This window comes from Balaenoptera musculus, chromosome 14 (genome assembly GCF_009873245.2).
Source record: "Balaenoptera musculus isolate JJ_BM4_2016_0621 chromosome 14, mBalMus1.pri.v3, whole genome shotgun sequence".
Classification (NCBI taxonomy): Eukaryota; Metazoa; Chordata; class Mammalia; order Artiodactyla; family Balaenopteridae; genus Balaenoptera; species Balaenoptera musculus.
Window position 1 is genome coordinate 16,728,138 of NC_045798.1, and position 17,838 is coordinate 16,745,975.

The window sequence follows — 17,838 nt, forward strand, 5'->3', positions numbered from 1 at the left end:
CACTGTGTTGACATTGGCATTGGTAGTGCAAAAGGAATAGCGGGTAAGTAACTCTACTGATACCTTAGCATGATTCATGGCAGTGGTACCAAAGCGAGTTATTCTTCACTACTATGTGCTCACAAGAAGAAGAAGAAAAAAGCTAGTTTCATTTTAAAATGTGCCTGATGAAGCAGTGCTTTTATTAAATCCCAACGCTTGAGTACACATCTTTTTAATATTCCATGTGATGAAATGGAAAGTACCGATAAAGCACTTCTGCTGCATACCTAAGTATGTGTTGTCTTGAGATAAAGCCCTTGTACCATCATTTGAGTTAGGAATTGAACTAGTCACGTTTTTCATGGAACACCGCTTTTACTTGAATGAATGACAGACTTTGGTATTCAGATTTGGGTATTTGGCAGATATTTACTCAAAAATGAATGTAGGGGCTTCCCTGGTGGCGCAGTGGTTGAGAATCTGCCTGCCAATGCAGGGAACACGGGTTCGAGCCCTGGTCTGGGAAGATCCCACATGCCGCGGAGCAACTAGGCCCGTGAGCCACAACTACTGAGCCTGCGCGTCTGGAGCCTGTGCCCCGCAACAAGAGAGGCCGCGATAGTGAAAGGCCTGCGCACCGCAATGAAGAGTGGCCCCGCTTGCCGCAACTAGAGAAAGCCCTCACACGAAACGAAGACCCAACACAGCCAAAAATTAAAAAAAAATTAAAAAAAAAAGAATGTACCTCCCTTTCTGGCAGTGACAACCTCCCCACGAGAACGTGCCTCTCGCAAAGGATCTCCCTCATCCCTCTCCAGAGGAGAAGAGGAAACACAAGAAGAAGCACCTGGTGCAAAGCCCCAATTCCTATTTCATGGATGTGAAATACCCAGGATGCTATAAAATCACAACCATCTTTAGCCATGCACAAACAGTAGTTTTTTTGTGTTGGCTGCTTTACTGTCCTCTGCCAGCCTACAGGAGGAATAGTAAGCCTTACAGAAGGATGCTCCTTTAGACGGAAGCAGCACTAAAAGCATCCTGAATCAAGATGAATGGGAAACCATCCCAATAAACACATTTTGGATTAAAAAAAAAAAAAAGAATGTACTTTGTCACTTCAAGGAAAACAATAGACACTATGGTTACCAATGATAACCATAACCAAATTGGAGCTTTCCAGTAGAAATAAGAATTTTGGAAAACTCATACACACCTCAGTAAGCTTTATAGCTTGCCAATACATAAAGACCTTTCTGATGAGATCAGTGGTTATATTAATGAATGGTATTTTAAAATATATATAGTATAATGACATGTGACAATATTTGGAAGATCTGCATAACTCAGTGAACCAATATTTTCCCAATGACTGATACATACTTTTAAAGAATCAATCACACATGGGTAAAAGATCCATTCAAAGTGAAAGGTAGATCAGTGGATTTCCTTGATGTGGTTTTAGATTCCACCTTGCAACTAATCTTTAAGAAGCTATCACTTGTCGAGTTTTGGTGTCTTATCAAAGAAAAATACCTTCAACAATCAGAAAAGGCTATTAAAATATTCCTCCTTTTCCCAATTGCATCTTTGTGAGACCAGATTCTCTCCATATATTTCAACCAAAACAAAACATCACCACATTGAATGGAGAGGCAGATATAAAAGTCCATTTTCTGCCGTTAAGCCAAACATTAAAGAGATTTACAAAAATGAAAAACAATGCCTTTCTTCTTGCTCATTTTTTTTTTGGAGGGGAATATATATTTTTCATTAAATACATTATGTTAAGATTTAATAGGTTTATTTTAAGTATTTAAAATAAAAATTAAACATTTTCTGTTTTAATTTTTAATACAGTAAATATCAATATCTAAACCTGTATAAACTAAAGTTTTTTGAGATCTTTGATGATTTTTAAGAGTGTAAAGAGGTTCTGAGACCAAAAAGTATAAGAACCACTATTCTAAATAGTTCTCCAAAGTTGGGCTGGTCTCCTTTGACTATTCACAAGAAGATAGTACTTAGGGCCAAACCTGTAGTAGAAAATGATCACTTCCTAGTCAGGTTAGGCAGGGGAACATTGTGAAGAAGGATCCTCAGAAATTAGAGTTAGCATTGTAATAGTTCATTCTCACAATAATAGGCAAGTCTAATAGAGTAGCACCATTGAGTTTAAGGAAGGCAAGAAAAAGACCTTTCGGGAAAGACAGGTTGCAAGTCTGAATCAGGAAAAATAAATAGCTGAAACAAATGCCTTTTGATTAGGAATTCTGTTTGCTCTTGATATGTGTGTCCCTAATCTATTTATAGGAGTAACTTCTCCTTTCCTGATCAAAAAAGACAAAAGGGATTCTTCAGTTGGGTCTCACCATGGGCCCACAATTTCTGTTCAAGAGGGCATAATAAAAAGTGTGAGAACAGTGCATTGTTGGAATGGTACCATGGTCAACTTTCAAAATTTAGCTCTAAGATTGATGTGGGAACCCCTCTATGGTCTGTCTCCTTTTCAGTCAACAAGAGAACAAAGTCAGCCCTGAGGCTCAGGACCTTTAGGATTCTGACCTTCAGCCTGAGAGTAGAAGGTGATGTATACACCTGAGTATTGTTTAGGCTCTGAAATTAATAAGGACAAAAAGCCATGAGAAACCATTTGACTCATTTCAGCCGCTCTGTGTCCTGAAATACTCCATCTTACTGTAATGAAAAGAATCAAAATATGATCTAACTCAAAAATGGGTTGTTGTCCAAGAGGAAAGGGAATAGTGACCAATTCTAACTTCAGATGGGATTGTTTCTGAAAATAGAAGACAGAGCATTACCAAAGAGGTCAAAGCAAGAACTGACTGGAATCACCCAGTAGGTTCTTCAGTCCTTGGTTTGATCATTGCAGGAAGCTTTCCTGATAGCACCTTGGATATCGATACAGGCCATCTTGATAACAAATTACTATTTATCTTCCTCAACACTTATATGTGAGGAAAGTAAAGAATAACGATATATATGTGAACCCTGGAGTCAGCCTGTCTGGATCTGATCCTGTATCTCTCAAGGCCTCAATTTCCTTCTCTGTAAAATGAGAAGAGTGATAGTACTGACTTTTAAGATTCTTGGGAGGATTATCTAAGATAATGCGTATAAAGCACCTAACACAAGACATGGCACATACTAAGCGCCTAATAAACGGAAGTTATTATGGAGCGTCTTTGCTTCGTATTCCCATCTGTGAGCAGTTTTTTCCGTTATTTCTCAACATAACCCCTTTCTTTCGGGGCTGCTGATCTCTGAGGCATCTGGTCCCTTATATCCCTGAGTCATCATCACTGAGATGCTGGGTTTCTGAAGTCATCCCTCCTACTGCTCTCTAGGGCTCCCTCTCTTGACTGCTTAGCTCTCACGGGAGCCGAGACTCACAAGCCGTGGCTGCGAGTCTCTGTCGGGCTTGGCCACCCGTCTTGGAGAAATGTCCTCAGTCCCCTTGGTGATCACCTAAGACTGAGACCCATTGGACCCAGAGAAACGCCCCAGCCCAGAAGCGGGAGTGAAGCCGGGGATGGGGCCGTGCCCTGAGGTGATAACAAGGCTAGGGGCGGGGCCGTGCTCGGAGGTGCGAGCGAGGCCACACCCCGAGGTGAGCGTGCTGGGGGCGGAGCCACACCCGGTGGACGTGAGGCCGTGGGCGTGGCCGCGTCGGGGAGCCGCCCGAACAGTTAGGGATGCGCCAGCCGTCTCCACTGGCGGCGCGCGCTGCCGCCCCCGGGCGTGAGGCAGCGCAGGGGTTAAGGCCGTCGGCGCCACCTGGGCGCCGCTGAGGAGACCCACGAACCGGCGAATCGCGCGCTGGCGCGGCTAACAGGTGCCCGTGCGCGTCAGGCGCCGGCAAGGGGCGGGGAGAGGGGGCGCGGCCGGAAGCCCCGGGCGGGGTGCGGCCGGCCGGGTGCACTGGAGGAGCTGAGGTAGTCAGGAAGGAGCTCGGCGGGCTGCGCGGCGCGCGATGTGGAGCCACCGCCTCGGCCCCTGCAGCAGCCGCTGTCGCCGCCGCTGCTGCTGGGGCTGCCGCCGAGCCGAGGGACATGGAGCGCGGCTGCAGAGAGCGGCCACCGGCAGCAGCAGCAGCAGCGAGCGTCGCAGCGACAGCGGAGCGCCGCCCGCCCCGTGAAGCGCTGCCCGGCCGGCGGCGGCAGCGGGAGCAGCAGCAACAGGGTGGTTGAAAAGCCGGCGGCGGCGTTCCTCCTCGCAACCTCCCCTCCCGCTTCGCCTCCCCTCAGTCTTCGCTTTCACAGCCTTCCTTTTGCCACCCCCTCCTCCTCCCCAGCGCTCGCGGAGCAGCTGAGCCCGGGGGCGGGGGAAGGGGGCGCGTGCCGCCGGCGCGGGGGAGGGGCGGGGCGGCGCGCGCCGCGCCCAGGGCTCTCGGAGACCCGGGGGGCGCGTGCCGCGGCGTGAGGAGAGGCGCGGGGCGGTGCGACGGGGCCCCTCCCCCTTGCAGCCTGGCGCGCGCCGGCCGGGCCGCACCGCTGCGGGCTCCGCGCGCGCGGGCCATGTCCGCCTTCTGCCTGGGCTTGGCTGGCCGCGCTTCAGCACCCGCCGAGCCGGACAGCGCCTGCTGCATGGAGCTGCCCGCCGCGGCCGCGGACGCAGTCGGGAATCCAGCCGCAGCCGCCGCCGCCGCCCTTGTCTCCTTCCCCGGGGGCCCCGGGGAGCTGGAACTGGCGTTAGAGGAGGAACTGGCGCTGCTGGCGGCCGGGGAACGGCCGTCCGACCCCGGAGAGCATCCTCAGGCCGAGCCCGGGCCTCCAGCCGTGGGGGCCGAACTGCAGCCGCCGCCCGCCCAGGATCCCGAGCTGCTGTCGGTGATCCGGCAGAAGGAGAAGGATCTGGTCTTGGCGGCCCGACTGGGCAAGGCACTGCTCGAGAGGAACCAGGACATGAGCCGGCAGTACGAGCAGATGCATAAGGAGCTGACAGATAAGCTAGAGGTGAGGACGTCCCTCCTGGGATGGGTGGGAAGCGGGGGGTTGGGGGGAGCCCAGGCACCCGCCTGCCGGCCCTCGGTAGCTTCGGGAGCCACTCACCCACCCCACCCCATCCCACCTCTTTCTTGCTCATCCTCCCTCACAGAAAACCACCTGGAAGCGGGGTAGCATGGAGGGTTTTGGATTATCAGACGAGGACATTCATTGAACCCACCTGGCTTTCCCACCCTACTCACAGCAAACGGGTCTATGCACGGCTCCAAACACTGTGGGCCGTTCTGTATACATACTGTACACAGCATCTAAAGTAGAGTTTACAGTATGACTAATTTATACAGCACTGAGGTGATGTCCGCACACAGGGAAATTAGAAAGTCGCGAAGCATTTAAAATATGCTCCATGTTTTCAGAGAAGTAGTTAATCACTAATCAGGGTGTTAGCCTAAAGCTTTTCAGCTTTGGAGTTAAGGCCTTCAGATGCCCTTGTCTTAACTTCCCGGCAGCTCAGAGTTGTGGGAAACAAGTGCCCCTAAAGGGGCTTTATATAGCCTTCAAATAGTTAAGGATTAGAAAGTATGGTTCCATTGCAGAAATCAGGTGAGCCTGGGCTCCGCATGTGACCACTGGTTGTGGATTTGATTTGGACCTCAGTATTTATATGTATTTAAATAGTACTTTTCTGTTTCTGTTCTGGGTCTCACACATGCAATTGGATTGCCAAATGCAACCTGTGAGAACCATACAACTTTAACCATTGTTATAAATACCCCTTAAAGTATCTGTAAGATTTCTGCCACTTCTCTGGACCAAAGTCTTTTGCAGCTATGCCTGTTTGTTTTCTTGACCTTAACTAGAAAAGGGCCTTGAAAGTGATACAGGTTGCTGCCATTTATAAAAATTAAAGAGATTTTTTTTTTAAAAAGTGGGGGTAGGGGAGGTGCATCTGTGGCAGTTGGGATGAGCTTATCCTTTTCTGCCTGTGCATTTACTGTTGTTACCCAGTTTGGTTGCAACCAATTCTTTTTATTCTTAGTTAGAAGAGAATAGTACAGCCCTGAATGAGGTCTGAAATTGACCATAGTCTGGTTCCATATCACTGCTGCGGGTCAAACAGTCAGAATGTAGATTCAGAAACTTTTCTATAATAAGAAGTGTGTCTGTATTCCAACGACATATCAAAAGTAAATCAGGGAGGAAAAAAAGGAAACCACTGTAACCCTGTAGTTCAGTTGGCCTCTTAACTAGGTCTGCCAGTCGATGAACTCCTGAGATACCTCTCTGAAAAGTGGTTTGTGAAACCTGTAGGTAGACTGCCAAAAAGCAACCCAGTGAATTGAATTGTTTAATTTTCACTTGAAGTAGAGGTCTAGGAATAAAAGGGTGTCTTTTTTTTTTTAAGAGATTTGATTACAGGCTCTATATACAAGTACTACTGCAGAGATTTATGCTTGTGATTTGAAATTCCTTTAGTAAGGGACTTGATTAAAGAGATAGCTAACTTGAAAGGAACATCATATCAGTCAGTTTGATTAGTGATAGATTTCAGGGTAATCCTGAGCGTGCAGTTATACACATCCTGGTTTCCATTTGGAACCTTTATACATGTCTTCAACAAAGGAAAAAGATATTCAAATTCTGTACAAGAAAGGTTCTATTGTAAAAGAATAAATTACATTTGACTTTTTGCTGTTGACTTGATAGACAATAATAAAATAGTTTAAAACTCTTATTAAACTATTTTAAAAAATCTTCACTCCTCTCAGGTCAGCATATGAACTCTAGTGTTAAAAGTTTATTTTTAATTTCTGGAAGTTGGTTGCACAACAGTATGAATGTACTTAGCACTACTAAACCAACAGTACACTTAAAAATGGTTAACGTGGTAAATTTTATGTTATGTATGCCTTACCACAATTTGAAAAATAACATTTTTAAAAAGTGAAATATTGATTGCTAATCAGTATTAATGAGTGATGAAGGGGTTCAGTTATACAGTTTCTTCTAGGTATATCTGAAAATTATCATTAAAAATTTTTAGTTTTTTTTTAAAAAGTACACTTAAAATTATCAAGGTATTGTCGTTAGTTTCTTGTTAATTCTTTTAGTATTGATATGAGAGTGACAAATCTCATTAACAGGGGACTATTTCATTTGATACCTGCAAGTGAATTTTCCCTTGCAAATTATACCTGTAAGTATATTTTTTAAGCAGCTTAGATTTTAGAATGTCTACTTGGACAAATTCTAAAGTTTAATACAGCCACTCTGCTAGATTTTCAATTAAATTCAACATTTAGGAGTAGAGAACCAGCCATTACTTTAAAAAACATTTGTAATTTTCTACAAACTATCAGACAGTGGAGTCAAACACATTTTCTCATGGGTTAGTTTGAAAGATAAACACATGAGTGGACTCTGAGAGAATGTTGGTTTGACTATTAAATAATGAGACTGGTTTTGTTTTAGTCCCATCTGCTTACTTACTACTTCAGAATTGGCACCTTTCTAATTTCAGAACCAAGTCATTTTCAAGATCTTTTCTACTTATTCGTTAGCTATTATTGAATACCTCTCCAGTTCTGTGCACCAAACCCAAGATTGTGTTTTGTCATTTAAAACATAAAGTACTTGATCTTACACTGCTCTCTCATTAAAGGCACACTCTTTAAAGTCTTTATTGGTTTAAAGGTTAACATAGAAGTTTTTTAGTTAGGCATCTCTTAGGGTTAAAATGAAGATTCAATTTAATTTAAGAGATTGTAAGGGTTTGGTCATTTTTTTCCACCCTTAAATTGACTATCCTGTATTTTATTCATTCCCTGAATCAGATTTTCACATGTTTAATTTTTTAATATAAATTTATTTGTTTATTTTTGGCTGCATTGTTTATTTCGTTGCTGCGCTCGTGCTTTCTGTAGTTGCGGTGAGCGGGGGCTACTCTTCATTGTGGTGCGCAGGCTTCTCATTGCAGTGGCTTCTCTTGTTCCAGAGCACGGGCTAGTTGTGGCTCGCGGGCTCTAGAGCACAGGCTCAGTAGTTGTGGCGCACGGGCTTCGTTGCTCCGCGGCATGTGGGATCTTCCCGGACCAGGGATCGAACCCATGTTGCCTGCATTGGCAGGTGGATTCTTAACCACTGCACCACCAGGAAAACCCCTCATGTGCTTAATTTTTTTTTAATGCCTTTAGATATTTTATTTCTTCTGCATCTACAGTTAGCCCTTTTGCTTTTAAAACATATCCAGCCAGGGCCTTAGTAGTTTCTTTTTTTCCCCCCAGAATATGAACTAAGACAGTAACTTGGGTTTATGCACTTTTTTCTTCCGAGATTAAATCGTTATTTAGTTTTTTAAAAATATGTTTTTAAAGTCCAGGATCCCTTTTTTTTCCCATTCTAGCTGAGAGTGAATTATCTCTTACTGCAGATGTAATCTCTTTCCTCAATTACATTTTCTTTCCCCTTCCCTAGGCCAATTCTAATGATTCTACCACTATTTTTTTTTTAAGAGGCAAAACAAGTAAGGTGAAAATGATTCATAATTGGGTAGTAGATTTAGGTAAGCAAACGCAGGGGTCCTTATTTGCATTCAGTGCTTGGTCCACTTAAAAAATAGTATTTTTCTTTGTATTTTTTAAGAACCATATCCTGGACTTACGAGAATAGTGCTGCTTTTTTGGTTCTTTGCAGAAATCCATGTTACTGGTTGTAACAACCAGTTTTAGGTGGGCTAATGATATTAACTTTTGTTTTTTTCAGAGTTTTAAATAAACTTTTTTAGAATGGTTTTAGATTGACAGAAATATTGGAAAGATGGTACAGTTTCCATATGCCCTGCCCCCAGTTCCTCTGTTATTAACATCTTACATTAGCATGGTATACTTGCCATAGTTAGTGGACCAATACTAATACATTATTGTTAGCTAATATCCTTAGTTTATTCAGATTTCTTTAGCCTTTGCCAAATGTCTTTTTCTGTTCCAGGATACCACCTTACATTTAGTTTGTGTATCTTCTTAGTCTCCTCTTTCCTGTAACACTTTCTTAGACTTTCCTTGTTTTTGATGACCTTGATAGTTTTGGCATTAACTTTTTTCTCTTTTTATTGAGGTATAATTGACATACATCATTATATTAGTTTCAGCTGTAGATATTACCCTTTAAAATACCGTATAACTGGGGCTTCCCTGGTGGCACAGTGGTTAAGAATCCGCCTGCCAATGCAAGGGACACGGGTTTGAGCCCTGGTCTGGGAAGATCCCACATGCCACGGAGCAACTAAGCCCGTGAGCCACAACTACTGAGCCCCCGTGCTGCAACTAATGAAGCCCACGCGTCTAGAGCCCGTGCTCTGCAACAAGAGAAGCCACCACAATGAGAAGCCCGCTCACCTCAACGAAGAGTAGCCCCCGCACCGCAGGTAGAGAAAGCCCGCGCGGAGCAACAAAGACCCAACACAGCCAAAAAATAATAATAATTTTAAAAAAAAAATACCTTATAACCCCAAGAAGCAGGGAATAGCATGGGCAGAGCCTGACCTCCACACTTGCTGATACTCTGCCTAGAGTTTATTGGTTAATTTAACACTTAACTGAAAGTATAATTCTAGGAGAAACCTTTCTTTTCTCAGAGTAGACAAAAGGCTAAATTCTGTATGTTCATTAATAGGAAAGTCTTGATTTTTTAAATTAAAGCATTGGGAAACCTGAATTAGGAAGTTTGTCACGTGTGCAAAGAAATGTAAGGACAGAATAGACTGATGAGCACCACCTGTCCTCAACCCTGCCGCCTCCCCGCCCCACCACCCGCAAGTGGATTAGATTGTTTCAGTTGCTTGGTTGGGGTGTTCACTAACAGCTGTTGGCTGAATATTTTTAAGTCTCTGTTCTTTTAGAACACAAACCTAATTTATCTGGCCTCTCTGTAACACTGTGATGACTGAGTTCTTGCTGTTGCCTTCTGCTCAATCTTTTCCATTTTGAAAAAACTCAATAAAACCAAGTATCACAATTTTAGGCTGGTAATTACCATTTCTGCATTTCATCTTTCTGAAGTTTGTATAGTGACTAAAACATTCTCATTTTTGGAAGTTTAGCAAAGTGAGGGAAGCGTAGAGCAGAAAATTTTCATGCTGAGGAGTACAAGTCCCTCTCTTGTCATTCCTTTTCCCCTGTGCTCCAAACTGAGGCTGTATAAAGTATAACTATAATGTGACTTTTTCAACGAATATACCAGAGTGGCTATATCAAAACTAATTATTCCCTTGAAGTGGTCAACTTTGGAGGCTATACAGTTATCTCAGTGAAAACTGCCTTTGCTGATGTTCTCAGAATTTTAATTTTTCTGACTGCTCTGTCATGGTAAATTTGCATCTTTTGGGGGTAAATTAGACTTTCAGAAACATTTACAAGTCACTCAGAGCAAATTAGGGGAATAAAATGGCAGGATGAAATGAGATAATCTCTTTTTAGACGCATCTCAAATGTGAAGTAATGGGACTGATTTTCTTGTATAACTATGCACTGGCCCTTAAAGCTTTCCAAAAGAGGCATTCCAAAAAACATTCGAAAAATGAGAACTTGGGTAGAATAAGAGTGTAGATTCCCAAGGTGAAAAGATGTTTGAGTATGCTGAAGGTGAAGATTCAAATGCTCATCTTAGCTTGTTGAAACAATCTCAGTGCTTGATATCAACCTTCAGTACATCAGAATTTCCAGTAGAACCTAGATAGATAGATAGGTAGATGCCTGCCTAGGCCTCATCCCATTCTTAACTGAATCACATCTTTGGAATTAGTATTTAGGTGGATGTATTTTGAACAATTATACCAGAGATTTTCTGATAGCAGCAAAAGTTGAGGACCATTGCTTTACATTTCATATATTCCCTGAGGTATAACTTGGCTTTTTTGTACATACTATGCTTTTTAAGTAGGAGAACATACTTTCCTCTGAAAAGACGAATTTGTATTTATCTCAGAGAAATAAAAAGATGTTCTTATTTCCTTCAATCCAAAAGAGTTCTTTTCTGTCGAGCTGCTACTTCAAACCATCTGTGCTTTTCCTGCATACCATTTGTCACGCTGTACAATTTAATACTTTTATCAACCTCTCCCACTAGAATGGAAACTCCATAAAGGTAAGGACCATTATGTTAGTGGCTAGCCTGTAACAGGCACTCAAGAATGAATGAAAGGATCAGAAATAAATATGCAAGACTAATAAGTCATGATTTAATAAAAGTGGTCCTGAACCTGAACTTGCCTTAATAATTTTGAAATACAGTGCTATATATAGCAAGAAATATTTATTGAGTTGTGATTTAGAGCATTAAACAAAGTCAAGTGACTAAGACACAAATCCCAGCTCTCCCATTTGCTAGTATAGACCTTGAGCTTGTTATTGAATCTCTTATCTTCTGCTTCTTCATTTGTAGGAAAAGGTGGTTAATCTGAAGCATCTATGGAGTTCTTTCTAGCTCTGAAAATTCTGTGATTCTAAGTGCCTGCTATTATGCCAGGCATAATAGATGACAGCAAAAGAAATTTTCTTAAGGACTCATTTTAAGTTGTTTAAATGTATATTTCACCAATTAATAGATGATTTACTAAATTTGAAGTGAGTTCCTAAGTCTAGAACCCCCATTCCTAAGGATAAGAGTAAACATTAAGTATTTTCAGTAGGAATGACAATCTCTGTGAAATCAGCCTTCCCTACTCTGGAAGAAGGGAATATTTTTGCAGCTGTGAAATGGGCAACTTCTCCTACGTGGCAGAGTGTTTTGTTGTGCTCACTGACTAGGAAAAAGAAAAGTTAGAAGAGTGTGAAAAGAGAAAAAAAATGAAAGGCTCTGGATTTTTTTTTTTTTTTTTTTAGTATTTATTTATTTATTTGGCTGCACCGGGTCTTCGTTGCCGCATGTGGGATCTTAGTTGCGGCATGTGAGGTCTTGTTGCCTGACCAGGGATTGAACCTGGGCCCCCTGCATTGGGAACGCGGAGTCTTAGCCACTGGACCACCACGGAAGTCCCTGGAATTTTTAAAGGTTTTAAAATCCTCTTCATTTTTCACCCAGCACTTAGAGCAAGAGAAACACGAACTAAGAAGACGATTTGAGAACCGAGAAGGGGAGTGGGAAGGGCGTGTGTCCGAGCTGGAGAGTGATGTGAAACAGCTTCAGGATGAGTTGGAGAGGCAGCAGGTTCATCTACGGGAAGCAGATCGAGAAAAAACACGGGCTGTCCAGGAATTATCAGAACAGAACCAAAGGTTATTGGATCAACTCAGCAGGGTGAGTCACAAGTTAAGAGTTTATGGTATAAAATACTAAAAGTTGAAACAGTTTCTGTGTAATGTCAACCATATATATAAGGTAAGAGTTGTTGCCTTTGGTATTGATATCAACAAATGAAGTATTTTTCATCTATAAGAATTTCAGCTGTGGTGAACTAGGTGTCAGGAGCAAAGACCCTTGCCTGTCATTAGTCAGCTGTTGGACTTTGGCAATCACTTAACTTGGGAGTTTTCTCATTTTTAAAATGTAATAGTTTGCTTAATGAATCGATGTTCCTTATATCTCTACAAGTCTATGATTCTTTTACCTAAAGAAAGTCTGTCACTGGTAAAATTATGTTAATGCATTTAGTTCAAATGTTAAATGGTGCCATCTTTAAACTGAAAAGCTTAGGGAAAATTTCTAGAGCAAATGATTTTCATTGGTACTACATTTGCAAATGTACATTCCTTCTTATTCTTTAAATATGAAGGGAGGTACATGTATCTGTATATAAAATTTGTTCTCTTTGTTTCCACATTAAGTAAAAGTTCTTTATTTGTACCTTTATAGGGTGGTGTCATGGAAGTATTAATTAACCAAAGTCAAGATTGTAGAATCATTGCAAAGAAGGAGTTTGAGGGCTGAGTAGGTGGAAATCTAATTTAAATACAGAACATACTTTTTAACAAATGCAGGAATGTTGTTTATGCCCTGGTCTCTAAAGCCACCTACTTTTGAAAATTAAGAGCTGGATTTACTATTGTAGCTCAGACCTTACGAGTTGAAAATAAAACGAGCTCAGTTACCAAAGGAAAAAGAACTACTCTGATCAAATCCCTAAGCACAAACGTTCGCAGGAGAGCACTGCCCTTGTCCGCATGGTTATGTTTGGTGCTTAGGTCTCTGGGAAAGGCTTAGCTAGGGCAGCATGTGAAGTTATTTCACTAGTTTGTGTCATAGTTGCTTCCCATGGGGACCCTGAGACTGGTCAAAACCTTCATGCCTCACAGGGAAGTGTAAAGTAAATGCTACCACTAGAGAAACGGAGAGGAAGAAGGAGAGGTACGGAAGGAGTGAGTGGAACAGGGTATCTCGAGGGAGATTGGGGGTGGGCAGGGGAGAGACAGAAGGAGAGAGATGCCTAATAACTTGGAAAATAGCTAGTTGCAGGAGCTATCAGATTGTGAAGGTGAGAGTTCAGGTAGGTGGAGCTAAAGATCTTGCCTGCAGGTTTCTCATCTAGGGAATCAAATCACCATTTGACTGGCTGGAAAGGAAGAGCTGGACAGTTCTTCGAGAAGTCATTATAGGGCCAGCTCAGAAGCCTTTCTGACTCAGTTCTAAAACCTTTTTTAGCAACCGGGAAGGGAATCTCTATCTTTGTAAGATTTTATAGGTTTTTTTGGGTTTTTTAAAAAATAAATTTATTTATTTTTGGCTGCGTTGGGTCTTCATTGCTGCGTGCGGGCTTTTCTCTAGTTGCAGCAAGCGGGGGCTACTCTTCGTTGCGGTGCGCGGGCTTCTCATTGCGGTGGCTTCTCTTGTGGAGCACGGGCTCTAGGCGCGCGGGCTTCAGTAGTGTGGCTCGTGGGCTCTAGAACACAGGCTCAGTAGTTGTGGCGCACGGGCTTAGTTGCTCTGTGGCATGCCAGACCAGGGCTCAAACCCGTGTCCCCTGCATTGGCAGGCGGATTCTTAACCACTGCGCCACCAGGGAACTCCAAGATTTTATATGTTTTTGAGGCTTTATTCATTATTCATGAAAGATTAACCAAATAGGCCTGGCCAGATTGATTTATTTGTTCAAAAAAATTAATAATTATTCTGAACTAGTGTTTCTTATGGAGACTTTTGAAAGGAATACAACAAACCAGAACAATTTAAGAGGAAATTATTTCTTGGGAGCTAAGTTCATGTTACAAAATAACGTGAGCAGAAGCCGACTCAACTCTGCTTTCTGATCTGGTGAAAGATAGGTGGCCGGAGAAAGCAAATATTAATATGACATAGCGAGAGCACTGAGCTTGGAATTTGGATGAATGTTGAATCTTGGCTCTGCTTCTCATTAAGTGGGTGACCTTGTTTGTGCTTCCCTTTCCTTATCTTTATTTTTTATTAAAAAAAAAATATTTGGCTGCACCAGGTCTTAGTTGCAGCATGTGGGATCTTTAGTTGCGGCACGCAGGATCTTTAGTTGTGGCATGCGAATTCTTAGTTGTGGCATGCGAATTCTTAGTTGCAGCATGTGGGATCTAGTTCCCTGACCAGGGATCAAACCCAGGCCCCCTGCATTGGGAGCGTGGAGTCTTAGCCACTGGACCACCAGGGAAGTCCCCCTTTCCTTATCCTTATTTTTTTAAATTATTTTTTTAAATTTATTTTTGTCTACGTTGGGTCTTCATTGCTGCGCATGGGCTTCCTCTAGTTGTGGTGAGCGGGGGCTACTCTTTGTTGCAGTGCACGGGCTTCTCATCGCGGTGGCTTCTCTTGTTGTGGAGTACAGGCTCTAGGTGTGCAAGCTTCAGTAGTTGCAGCACGTGGGCTCAGTAGATGCGGCATATGGGCCCTAGAGCGTGTGGGCTTCAGTAGTTGTGGCTCGCAGGCTCCAGAGCGCAGGCTCGGTAGCTGTGGAACGCGGGCTTAGCTGCTCCGCGGCATGTGGGATCTTCCCGGACCAGGGCTCAAACCCCTTTCCCCTGCAGTGGCAGGCAGATTCTTAACCACTGCGCCACCAGGGAAGCCCCCTTTCTTTATCCTTAAAATGGAGGTTGGGGACTTCCCTGGTGGCGCATGGTTAAGAATCGCCTGCCAACGCATGGGACACAGGTTCGAGCCCTGGTCCAGGAAGATCCCACATGCCGCGGAGCAACTAAGCCCATGCGCCACAGCTACCAAGCCTGTGCTCTAGAGCCCACGAGCCACAACTACTGAAGCCCGCGCACCTAGAGCCCATGCTCTGCAACAAGAGAAGCCACCGCAATGAGAAGGCCGCGCACCGCAACGAAGAGTAGCCCCCGCTCTCCGCAACTATAGAAAGCCCGTGCACAGCAACGAAGACCCAATGCAGCCAAAAATAAATAAATAAAATGGAGGTAAAAATTTGTACCTCATGCAAGTACTATTGAAATGAAAATGAGGTAATATGTTTATGTTAAGCAGAATATGAAGTTAAGAATACGTTTCAGTGTTGATGGTTATTTTACTAAGGCAGTATCTTTATAGTTGAGGTTCCTCTGCCTAATTTCTCTGTAGAAAATACTGATAAGCTGTTCCCAAAGGAATATAGGAGGATAACATTTCCACTAGATCTAGATTCTTGTTATCCTCTCTGGCCTTGAATGTAGGCCCTTGGTGAGTTTTGTGGCTTTTTTTCCCTTTCTCTTTTTAAGCAGGCCAAGCCCCTTGGGTTTCCATCAGCAGCCAGTTTAGATTGCATTTTATTATCATTTTATTAACTGAGTATTCAGGAACTAGAGGAGTTGGGCACTTTGAAGTGAATTAAAATTCTCCTAGGACAAGTTAACAACCAACAAAAGTAGTAGAAGGCCATGCTTTTCTAAAAATGTATATAATGTGTTTTTATAAGCATGAAATGTATAATATCTAAAATGTAGTATATTTCTGTGATGCTTTTGTCCAAAGTATTTTTTATTGAAGTATAGTTGATTTGTCCAAAGTATTTTTAAATGTATTTCCTTTGCTGCCATGGTTTTTTTGTTTTTTTGTTTTTGTTTCTGTTTTTAAATAACTGCTTTATTGAGATAGAATTCATATGCCATAACATGTACTTTTTAAAAGTGTACATCACCACTATCTAATTATACAATAGAACATTTCACACCCACCAAAAAAGGAAGCCTGTACCCATTAGCAGTCACTCCTCATTCCACCTAACACCCTATCTGACTCCCTGACCCCTGGCAACCACTAATCTACTTTTTGTCTCTATGAATTTGTCTGTTCTGGACATTTCATGTAAACAGAATCATACTTATGTGACTTTTTGTGACTGACTTCTTTCCCTTAGCATAATGTTTTCAAGGTTCATCCACATTGTAGCATATATCAGTACTTCATTTTTATGGCTGAAGAATACTCCATTGTATGGATATAACACATTTTGTTTATTGATTCATTAATTGATGGACATTTGGATTGTTTCCACTTTTTGGCTTTTATGAATAAGACTGCCATACACATTCATGTTCAAGTGTTTGTGTGATCAGCGTTCTTTTCAGCTCTAAATTAGGATGCTATGAGCATATGTATCCCATGAGCTTCTGGATCCTCATTATGATGAAGGAAGGGATGGGTACTGTTGTAATTTTATAGCTCAGAAAACTTGAGGGACAGAAAGATATGTGACTTAATTAAGGCTCTTCCGGTTCAAGACTGATGAGGGTTCCTGTGCCTCAATTTCAAATTTCTGAGGCAGCAATTAAGGTCACAGACTTTGGAGCCCAGACAGCCCTGGGACCAGACACCATCTCTGCTATTTACTAGCTGAGTGAGTATGGGAAAGTTTTTCCGCTTTTTAAAATCTTAGTTTCCTCCTCTGTATAATGGAAGCAATTACACTATTACTATTATCTGAAGCTGTTATGAGGACTAAATGAGTTAATGTATGTAAAGCTCTAACCACAATGTCTAGCATACAGTGAGTGCTCAATAAATGGTAGCCATCATAATTATCATGTCCTCATTCATGTAGATGAGATTTCTGCATCTTGTCCAATGTTGATTCTCTGATTGAGAGAGTGGATGAATCTGAAGTGTCCCCAGCACATATCAGCATGTAAAAATATTTTGTTTAGTAGTCAAATCTCTACTCAGAAATATTTGTGTAAAATTGACCCTCCTAGGAGTTGAGTCAGGTTTATTCTATAGCACCTAGTACCAACATTGCTGCATATATCCTGGGGATACCCTTATCCCAGTTCATTTGCTCATTTGGACAAAATGCCCTCTAAATTCTCTTCTAGCTCCTAAATTTCTGAGACTTCGTTTTTGTGAAACTCAGGTTGACATATCTGGAGAGAGTATAATTCACTTTTTAAGTTAGAAAGTCATACTATGATAGCGTTGACAGTGGGGGTGTAGGACATTTTAAACACTTATCCTCCTAATTATATCAAAAGTAGAAAGAATACAGTGGGCCTTACTTTCAAGAGGAAAGGCGAGATATGGGCCATGCTTGTTGCCTAAGAAGAAGGAGATATAAATGCTTAACATGGAGGTTTTTTGAGAATCCTTCTGATACATAAATATAACAGCATTTTTAGCAGAAACTTCCAGAGCCCGCAGATGATTTTCTCCCCAACAGCAGCAGCTAAGATATCAGAGTTCTGATCAGTATTAGAGTCCTGAAGTGGTTATTCACTAATTTAAGCTACTACAGTTTGTAACACAGTTTAGGCACTATAGAAAGTTCTGTTTATATCCTTCACCTATTATTGGTGTGTAAGAGTTTTTTTTACACATTCTTGATGGTATTATATTTTCATTTTGTTTATGGAGTCTTTTACCAAACAGAAGTGTGTTCTTTTAGTGAAGTCAAATTTATTAATCATTTCCTTTATTATTTGACTTTTTGTGTTTTGCTTAAGCCTGT

General features: G+C 42.2%; 1 protein-coding gene across 5 annotated transcripts in view; it reads left to right on the forward strand.

Annotated features, from left to right (window-relative positions):
• Positions 1–3,880: 3,880 nt before the first annotated feature.
• LOC118906919 (BICD family-like cargo adapter 1) overlaps positions 3,881–17,838 on the forward strand; it is a 94,902-nt gene continuing 80,944 nt past the window's right edge. For all 5 annotated transcript variants that reach the window (XR_005022620.1, XM_036874869.1, XM_036874872.1 and 2 more), the window contains exons 1-2: positions 3,881–4,958; positions 12,027–12,242. Coding sequence is in view for 4 of the 5 variants with exons in the window: in XM_036874869.1 (XP_036730764.1) it covers positions 4,521–4,958; positions 12,027–12,242 (654 nt within the window). In the remaining variant the exon portion in view is untranslated. The remainder of the gene's footprint in view (positions 4,959–12,026; positions 12,243–17,838) is intronic.